General features: G+C 39.1%; 3 protein-coding genes across 3 annotated transcripts; 1 reads left to right on the forward strand and 2 right to left on the reverse strand.

Annotated features, from left to right (window-relative positions):
- Window positions 1–1,738: 1,738 nt before the first annotated feature.
- LOC108837555 (probable methyltransferase PMT16) lies at window positions 1,739–4,587 on the reverse strand. Its single transcript, XM_057009028.1, has 4 exons — window positions 3,821–4,587; window positions 3,028–3,238; window positions 2,249–2,951; window positions 1,739–2,172 (listed from the first exon to the last, which is right to left on the reverse strand). The coding sequence occupies exons 1-4, from the start codon at window positions 4,475–4,477 to the stop codon at window positions 1,842–1,844; spliced, it is 1,902 nt and encodes a 633-aa protein (XP_056865008.1). The 5' UTR covers window positions 4,478–4,587; the 3' UTR covers window positions 1,739–1,841.
- Window positions 4,588–5,543: 956 nt separating this feature from the next.
- LOC130511672 (40S ribosomal protein S27-2-like) lies at window positions 5,544–6,551 on the reverse strand. The gene is made up of 4 exons (XM_057009034.1): window positions 6,397–6,551; window positions 6,154–6,255; window positions 5,936–5,964; window positions 5,544–5,846 (listed from the first exon to the last, which is right to left on the reverse strand). Exons 1-4 carry the CDS (start codon window positions 6,397–6,399, stop codon window positions 5,726–5,728), a joined length of 255 nt encoding a protein of 84 aa, XP_056865014.1. The 5' UTR covers window positions 6,400–6,551; the 3' UTR covers window positions 5,544–5,725.
- A 159-nt stretch (window positions 6,552–6,710) lies between these two features.
- Window positions 6,711–9,798, forward strand: LOC130511668 (uncharacterized). The gene is made up of 10 exons (XM_057009026.1): window positions 6,711–7,520; window positions 7,595–7,780; window positions 7,861–8,238; window positions 8,322–8,385; window positions 8,459–8,676; window positions 8,771–8,878; window positions 8,966–9,071; window positions 9,155–9,366; window positions 9,446–9,549; window positions 9,631–9,798. The coding sequence occupies exons 1-10, from the start codon at window positions 6,879–6,881 to the stop codon at window positions 9,782–9,784; spliced, it is 2,172 nt and encodes a 723-aa protein (XP_056865006.1). The 5' UTR covers window positions 6,711–6,878; the 3' UTR covers window positions 9,785–9,798.
- The last annotated feature ends 6 nt before the right edge of the window (window positions 9,799–9,804 follow it).

Here is a 9,804-nt window from a genome sequence, read left to right on the forward strand (position 1 = left end):
CATGTCTTTGATATATTTAATAATTAATTAAATATTAATTTTATATACAATAAAGTTTATTTTAATAAAAATATTTATTATGTAAACAATTTGAAAATATTCATATATTCATAAAACTACATACATGGATTTATATTTATTTTTAAAATATTTTGATCTAAATATTATTGGATCACGTAATATATAATTTTGTAGATAATGATGAGAATCAAATTAATGAAATTCGTTTTAAATTTGTGAGTAATTCCATATTAACAAATCTAATCTAATTATGTATTAAGGATAATGAAGATTTTAAACGCTATAACTTTTAACGTGAGAGAAAGAAAATCGCTTTGAATATAGTATTATAAACTAAATGTTCTCTTTTCAGTTATATAAAATTGATAATTTTTCTTGATTAATCTTTAGTTATGTGTTTTCTGTTTTATTTTAGTTTAATTTATTATTAAAAGATAATTTCAGATAATAACACAATATATATGTGTTTATATCATATTTTATTTTTGAATTTTTAATATATATTAGGTTTCAGATAATTATTCTTATTATTGTTATTATTATTTTTAATTATTTAAATTCGTTTTTATTTTAGAGTTAATTTATATATTTTATTTATTAAGGGTATAAACGATATTAACCACTCTAACTTTTAACGTGAGCGCTCGAATCCAAAATTTTACTTCGCAAATAATAGTATAGATTATTATGTTTTCAAAGCGTTTGTTTAAATGTTAATTTCTCATTTATCTGTCTATATTATTCACTTTTCATCTGGAAAAATACAAAGTGTTCCATCATTGTTCTTCTTCTTATCTTTATTCGTTGCTTCTTTTGACAGGTTAAGCTACGATGGTTCCTCTCACCAATGAAAAGAGGATACAACTTAAAATGAAGAAGATAGCTCACTCAGTAATGGTTTTAATTATATTATAACTGTTTGTTGTATTTGAATATACAAATATATACCAGGAATAAAAAGAGGTCAGTCAAAAACTCAAAGCTCATGAGCAAACATAATACATCACCAGAATTATTCTGGTGGTTTCTGAAAGTATATAAGTCATTCTTTTAGATAAGATGAAACTAAGACCATGCTCATTAGGGGTTCATGAGTGGGGTTCACACCCTTCCCAAAAAATAATAATAATAAAATATATGCACAATGATGAATCCTTCTCTCCAAAGTTTTTTGGGTTGAACCCTTCTCTCCTGAAGTTCATCACTGTAGCGCGGGTTCCACATGTCGTAGTGACCCGCGATTGGTTAATTTTTTTTTTTTTTTAAGAAAATCAAAAAGAAAATGGAAAAAATTTAATAATAAAAAATTAAAAAGATGAACCCCAAGAGGAGTTCATTGGGGGGTGCTCTAAGAGCAAATGGAAAGAGTCTTCCCATGGGACTCTTCCCATTGGAATTCTTGATATATGTATTAAGAACGCAAATGGAAAGAGTCTGTGTTGGAAGTGCTCTAAATGAATACATAAAATCAACTAAAAAGAAACTTATTATTCTACAATAATAATTTTTATAGTATGTTCAAAGTTAAACTACAAACCCCGCTTGTACACGTGGGGCTTCACCTAGTTTCTGTAATTTTCAGGTATTATCAAAACTCATCTTGCTCTGTTTCTTACGATTCCACTTAGTTTCTGTAGTTTTCAGGTATTATCAAAACTCATCTTGCTCTGTTTCTTACGATTCCACTGACACTTTTGTTTATCTCGTATGATAAGAATGCGACAATAATCGTTAAGTATTTATTGCTGTAAAAAAATCAATAACATAACATTACAAGAACTTAGAAGAAAAGAAAAAAAGTAAAAAGAGAGAGCTCAAAATCATGAGAGAGCTTTAGTATTGTTTTTATCTTCTTCCTGAGGTACAGTGACAGTCCAATACTGTTTCACCGCGTAGTAAATCTTCACTCTCTCATTAGGACCTTTCTCGTGGTCAGCAATTCTACCTTCCCATTGCAAACCTTTGGTTAATGCCTTAACCTTAATCAAGACGTCAACGTCGTCTCTTATAATCACTCCACCACCCGGTCTAAGAATCCGGTCCATCTCCAATAATATATCCTCCGGTTCGCATTTATCTTGGTACAACGTGAAAACCGAGTCCGCATGGATGAAATCGTACGTTCTTGGATACGTTGACATCGCTTCACACCTACCAAAACAAAGAAACATAACCGGATTAAACCATAAACCGGATTAATCAATCAGCCCGGTTGAGTTAAGCTTACCAGTTTTGATACGTTCCGATTAGACCACGCTCGTAAATGACACCGAGAGTGTTGAGCTTAGCCTCGACCGGGACAACGTTCATGACCCAGACCGGTTCATCTGCTAGAGCAGCCGCGAATCCACCGACGTAAGCGTTCATGTCTAGTACGTTTCTGTATCTCCCGGTTTCACCCAACTGATAATCTAGTGTCTTGTAATAAGAAACTCTCTGTTTCCACAGTTCCGTGTCACCCAAGAAACCTTCCGGTGTGATTTCCTGGAGGTCACCGTTGTTTACTCTCGGAGGAACCGCGTTTAACCTCGCCGGCCATTTCTCCACCTTTCCTCCAGCCACCGTCTTTAGATCCTCCCCCTCGTCAACTTCAGGTAACGGCGTTAAACAAGAATCCATATTCGTATACCAGGCCATGTCGGGATCTTGATCATGACGACAAAACTCCGGTTTCTTCAAGCCTCGTCCGTTCTTTTTACAGTGAATGTGGTTAAACGGCTTTTGCCAGATTGCAAGATCATCTTTCTGTACCACTTTCTTCCAACACAAGCTTCTCGCGACCTGCTCGATCTGTGTCTGCTCTGCGTTTAAATCATCCCTCGTCCTTTCCCATCCTTTCCATCGTTTCTGCCAATTAATCGGCGGTCCAGACAGTATCCAATACCCTCCTGGTCTTAGAACCCTATCAACCTCCATCAAGTAAACCCCATCTACAAAATTACCTAAAAGTGTTAAAAGACTCGAATGATTTTAGTTTCGTAGTTGTTTAGGGTTTAGAGTTAGAACCGTTTTGTCCCCAAGGGATAAGACAACGAGAGCAATGTGCTAAGTCAAAGGCTCTGGAAGGATACGGTAAGCGGATTGTGGCCATGATTCCGATCATTGCAGGCACGCCACGCTCGAGGGCGAACTGAACTTGAGCTTCATGTGTGTCCCTTGGAGCAAACGACATCGTTGTTATGTTTCTTGATAATAGATACGCACCAAAGCTAGCCACCTGGAAAATTCAAAGCAAACATGTTTTGATTATTTACCAAAAGGTTATATAGATCTCTTATTTAAAAAGTCAAATAAGAGATCTATATTTCATGATTTTGACTCTGTTATAAGAGGTTTAATTTTCAACATAGCGTTACAAGTTTAACGGTTAGGTAGGAGTAGGTCAAAAGTTACACTAGATAATTAGGTGACTTCAGTGGGACATAATCAGAAACCAAAAATGTTGTAAAAACAGTATGGTTATTTCTTTTTTCTTTTATTTGTAAAATTAAATTGGTAAAATGAAGATGCACTAACTCCAAATTGAGTTATTGTTCACATACTACTATCAAATAGATTTCAAAATTAGATATGGATATGCATGAATGTATGTTATCAGTTAAGGTAGATGTATTCTTGAACAGTCTTGAACTAATTGTATGTAATATCCCAACAGATTATTCGATTGAATAATGGTGGGGAAAATCTTCTTTTTGACGTTAAAAAATCAAAATAATCAATAAGCAGGTAAAATAAAAAAAATAAACTATAATCAAACCGGAGGTTCGGTTTATTCAGAGGGGAAAGAATATGCACGTACCCCACAACCGGTATCGATGGCTGTACGAATCGAACCGTCGCTGAGATCAATCAACCGTCCGATATCGTCAATGTACGCATCAGCGCCATGCGGAAACATCGTACCGCCACCAGGAAACCAAAACCGATCGTTCTCGTACCGGACCCAGTTCTGGTTCTTTTTCTCAACCGTAAGCTCCGTGTGAGGAACATTCGCAAACCACGCCACGTCACGGCTCTCCGGCCACCGGAACGGCGTCTTGTAACCGTACGGCGCCGGGATACGGCACTTCAGAGCCTCGTCTCTCTCGGGGCAATGCCTCTGCCTGTACTCCAGCCTCTCCCGGGGGAACTTCAGCGATCGCTTCGCGTCTTCGCACGGCGTGTGCTCGCTCAGTTTAGCGTCGCACGACGGGAATGACACGGCGGTTGAAGGCACCGGCGGTGGATCACGAGGGTTGTGGTGCGCGTCGAAGTCGAGATCTCTCGTTAGAGTGGTTTTGGAGAATTTCTCGCACTGTGCTACGCCGCTTGAGTAATCAAAGGCGGCGCGTGGGATGACCGACGAAGTTCGCCATATCCCGAGAAGGTAGCTACCGAGGCAGAGAATCCCTACTAGGGTTATGTAATAGAGATTGGACTTCTTGTCCCTCGGCGATGTTCTTGTAAATAAATTCATCTCAAACTCAGTCGAGATAATATTTATCTATATAATAAGTGTGTGTGTGCATATATATACACAACACAACGACGAGTAGAATGTGTGACGAGTGAGTTTGTCTAAGGGTTGATATGAAGTAGTTCGAGGGTAAGTAATATAAGGGAGGAGAAGAGGAGAGCGAGTGTGGGATACGCGCCGGATGATCACTGGGTTAATGAATAGTTCGTGAGAGAGATTAGGGATAAAACGTGCGGGCTTGTCATTCGCAACAATGGGTGATTAATATTTCTAGTTAATTACATTCTTTGATTATTATTATTTTTTTTTGGAAAATTATGGATCTGTATATATTCAGTGCACTTGTATTATGAGAAAGATATCGTTCGATATTTGGAAATGTTATAATGTTTTTGTATTGACTTCCTAACTAGGATATATGTTGCCATTTTAGAAAATAATCCAACGAAGCGCGTGAAGTTTGTTACATAGGTGGGGTCCATTTGGGTCCTTTGGACACAGAGTGACGCAATCTCTCTCGCACTTTTACTCCGGTCCGAAACCAAATTAGAAATTCAATTCAAAAATCACCCGGTTGAACCGGAAATCACATGATACACTGGTCAAGCTTAAACTGAGATTCTCCTTTTTGCTCTGTATATAAACACCACTCTCAGGAATAAATTAAACTTTTCTTGGGGATCCAGAGAGAGTTGAAACCTTGCGGGGTTGTGAAGAGATCCCAAAAGAAGCAAACTTTGTTCAACACTTGAACCGCAAAAACGTAATGAGAGATTAAATTTCGGTGGTATACGTTTGCGTTATGAACTAAAACGTGTGCATCAAGAACTTGGAACCATACTGGATATAGGACTTTGTTTGGTCACCTTCGTTCCCCGATAGACGAACACACCGCTACAGTTTCACGTGAGTTTTAGTTTTATACATCTTCTGATTCTAACAAAAGGTACTAATTGAGAAATGATGGATATGGTAAAACTTTTCAATATGTTCTGAAAACGAAGACTGATGATATTCAGGTCATGAATGTAATGGAGGGCGTCTCAAATATTTTATAATAAGCTCATTGATAACAAAACGAACTTTTAACAATAAGATCCATACTCTGAAACTCAAGACATCATCAACATAAAGTATACTAGCTCAAAAAATCATCCCAAACAAACTTAAAAGAAATAACGAAAGAAGAAGACGAAACTAAAGGAAGGAAAGAAGTGTGGAGTGGAGTGGAGCCATCTTGATCTTGTGTCACTTTTTCCTGAAAGAGCAACCTTCAGTGAGCCTAGCCTTTCCTCCTGTGGGTTGGCAAAGCACATTCTGGCAGTTTGCACACACTACAACCGTCTGCGAGTGGCTGAACACCGTCGTTCTGCATCAAACCCCCCAATCGATCATAAATTACAGAGCAAAACATGGGGCAGGTTTACAATTAAGATTTGACTTGTTTCAAAAGCTTACATGTTAAAGCAGCCTTGGCACTTCACATCCTACAATCAACCCAAATCACATTAAAAAAAAAAAGAAGTTTTAACTTTTTTTAATTAAACCAATGAGAACAAAACTCAAAGCTGCTCTATTCACAACACTTCTAAACATCAAACAAATAGAAAGTGTGATGATGAAACATCAAAAATAAAAAAAAGGTTACAACTTTGAAATAAAAGGGAAATAATTACCATGAAAAAAGAGTTGGGGGACTGAACAAGACGCTTGAGCTTGTGCTTCCTCTTCTCAAGCTCAGCTGGTGGGTTCAGCAGATCAATATCGTTTTGTAGAACCTGTCAATCATTCAAAGTTCCAATTTTTTTTAATCAGAAACAAGTTCAATATCTACCATCAAAAACCAAAGAACAGCATTCAGACACGACTTGAACCAGAAAGAACATAAAAATCAAAGAGATTGAAGATCAATAACTAACCATCTTCGTAAGCTTCGCAGAATCAGCCGACAAAATGCCTTTTGAAAGTTGATTGTAAAACCCTAATTTGAGCAAATAAATAAACAGCACCCTTCGTTTAACCCAGAAACCGACCTTATCAATGCGTACATATCGGTTCTATCCGGTTTAAATTATTTTGCTTGGTTTAATTTAACAAAATGATCTCCATAAGGGCCTGGGTTCGAACATAAACACTTGCTAAAATTATCAGACACGGCTCATTAATATACGGACCATATACATTCCACTGTCCCCTCCCACATTAATAAATTTCCAGAATTATTTTTTTTTTAAAAAATCATTTCCAAAGTCACACCGATTCATCCGAAACGTCGTCGTCGTCTCTCCTTTTCTCCCTCTCTTTCTTTCCTTCCTCTGAACTTTGTGTTAACGCACGCTCTCACAGTCAAACGAAACACGCTCTCTCTCTATCTCTTTTACCCTTCGCCGGAACTTAATTAATGATGTGGAACAACGACGGAGACGACGACGACGACTTCCAGATCCCTCCTTCCTCCTCTCAGCTTTCGCTTCGAAAGCCCCTTCACCCAACCAACGGTTCCATCTCCCAACACCACCACCGTCCTCCCAGGAAGAAGCCCAGACTCAGCCGTTACCCGGGGAAGGAGAACATCGCTCCGGCTCCTGAATTTACCTCAAGCCCATGTTTCTCTTCTGGGTCTTACGCGCTGGGCTCGTCTTCTTCTACTCCTGACTGTAGCTTACTCGATTGTATCCCTTCGAGTGTTGATTGCTCTGCAGGAGATTCCGGTGAGCCCTTCTGCTCTCTCGCGGCGGAGACAGAAGAGGAACATGTTTTAGTTGGTGGGAAGGAGAAAGGTGAATGCTTTAAGGCGAATCATGAGGGGTATTCCTGTAATTCGATGGAGGCTAGGTTGTTGTTGAAGTCGAGGATTCGTCTCGACGAGGAAGAGGATGAGTCTGACTCTGAGTCTGAGCTTGACGTGTTGATAAAGCTTTGCTCTGAGGGCAGAGATGATTCGATTCAGTGTCCACTGTGTGAAACTGATATCTCTGCTTTGAGTGAGGAGGAGAGGCAAGTCCACACCAATAACTGTCTTGATACTCAAGCTCCTCAGCAAGTAAAGCTTCCTTTGTTTATCTCATAAGAATTTAGGGTTTAGTTATGTATTAAACTTGTGAATTTTGAGTGTAGGGCTCATTGAGAAAATGCGAGAAGTCTTCTTCTTTGATCGAAGAATCTGTTGATGATCCTGTTCAGCTAGTTAATGATATATCTCCGGTGCTTAAATGGGTTAGGAGTCTAGGTTTAGCTAAATATGAAGATGTTTTTCTTCGTGAAGAGATCGACTGGGATACCCTTCAGTCACTCACTGAGGAGGTAAATGGAATAAAACACCTTTTATCTCACAAAAACTTGATAAGTATCTTCTTCACCAATGGTGTTATATTTCTCTACAGGATCTCCTGAGCATAGGTATCACGTCGCTTGGCCCCAGAAAGAAGATTGTGAATGCACTTAGCACACTCAGAGAAGAAGCCTGTGCAGCATCTTCAGCCGAAGCGCAGGCACAGTCTCTTTCTAATAGTAGCCATGTTACCGACAGACAGAGGGAGAGGTCAACCTACCGTAAAGCAAGTGAGCCTAAAAAACCAACCGCCAACAAGTTGATTACAGAGTTTTTCCCTGGTGATGCCACGAAGATCCCGAAGAAGCTCCCTAAAGAACCTGTCGCAGAGCAGAGCTGTAGACGTGCTGCTGTGAGAAGAAACGGCAACAACGGAAAATCTAAAGTCATTCCACAGTGGAATTGCGTTCCAGGGACACCTTTTCGAGTGGTAACAAGCCCCGGTCCATGGTTACATTTCATTGTTGTGTGGTGAATAATAATTATGTTTGGTTGACTTTCTAATGTACGCAGGACGCATTCAAGTACCTCACACGCGATTGTTGCCATTGGTTTCTTACACACTTTCATCTTGATCGTAAGTAGTTTTGCCTTCATACACATAAGAATCCTTACACAATGCTTAAAACTCTCTGGCTCATCATTTACAGATTATCAAGGTCTGACGAAGTCATTTAGTCACGGGAGGATATACTGTTCCTTAATCACCGCAAAGCTGGTAAATATGAAGATCGGGATCCCTTGGGAGAGACTGCAAGTCCTGAACCTTGGCCAGAAGGTTAGTATTGCGGGTGTTGATGTGACATGCTTTGATGCAAACCACTGCCCCGGATCCATCATGATACGCTTTGAACCAGCCAACGGTAAGGTGCGTGTCTTTCTTAATCTAAAGACCATTCCAACGGTATGTTTAGCTTTCCATTCACAGAATAACATTTTGGACTCCGTTTGATGTGTTATAGGCTGTTCTACATACGGGTGACTTCCGCTATAGTGAAGATATGTTAAACTATCTGACTGGTTCGCCTATCAGCTCTCTTGTCCTTGATACTACATACTGTAACCCTCAGGTTAGTCATGTGACATCAAACTAAAACATATTTTCAAAATGCTTTCAATGATTGGTTTTGATACAAAGTGCCTATCATTTGTTTCAGTATGACTTTCCAAAGCAAGAGGCGGTGATACAGTTTGTTGTTGAGTCTATTCAAGCAGAAGCCTTTAATCCAAAGACCCTTTTCTTAATAGGAAGTTACACCATTGGTAATACGTTCGAATCCATGTCATGTTTGAGACAGGCTTATTGATGAATCTAAATCATTTTTCTCTGTCTTCTCTGTTGAAAGGAAAGGAGAGGCTGTTCTTGGAGGTTGCACGTGTGCTACGTGAGAAGATCTACATCAATCCTGCAAAGTTAAAACTCCTAGAGTGCTTGGGGTTCTCTAAGGAAGATATGCAGTGGTTTACAGTGAAAGAAGAGGAGAGCCACATTCACGTTGTGCCCTTGTGGACGCTTGCCAGTTTCAAACGGCTGAAACATATAGCTAACCGATACACAGTAAGAAACAACACACCTCTTAGGTTTAATGTCAAAAGAACAAACCAAACAAATGTTTTTTTTTTTAAATCTCATGTAGAACCGATACAGCCTAATTGTTGCATTCTCTCCAACTGGGTGGACATCGGGTAAGTCCAAGAAGAAGTCTCCAGGAAGAAGGTTACAACAGGGTACAATAATAAGGTAAAATTGAATTCTCGCCATCTCCAAGTCTCTGTGGTGGTGTGCATTGAAGCTCAAAAATCTTTGTATATGTCGTTGCAGGTACGAGGTTCCTTATAGTGAGCATAGCAGCTTCACAGAGCTGAAAGAGTTTGTGCAAAAAGTGTCGCCTGAAGTGATCATACCGAGTGTTAACATCGATGGACCTGAGTCTGCATCTGCAATGGTGTCTATGTTGCTTACAGAGAGTGTATGAGAAAGATGGACGAAGGAAGT

Source organism: Raphanus sativus, chromosome 4 (assembly GCF_000801105.2).
Source record: "Raphanus sativus cultivar WK10039 chromosome 4, ASM80110v3, whole genome shotgun sequence".
Taxonomy (NCBI): domain Eukaryota; kingdom Viridiplantae; phylum Streptophyta; class Magnoliopsida; order Brassicales; family Brassicaceae; genus Raphanus; species Raphanus sativus.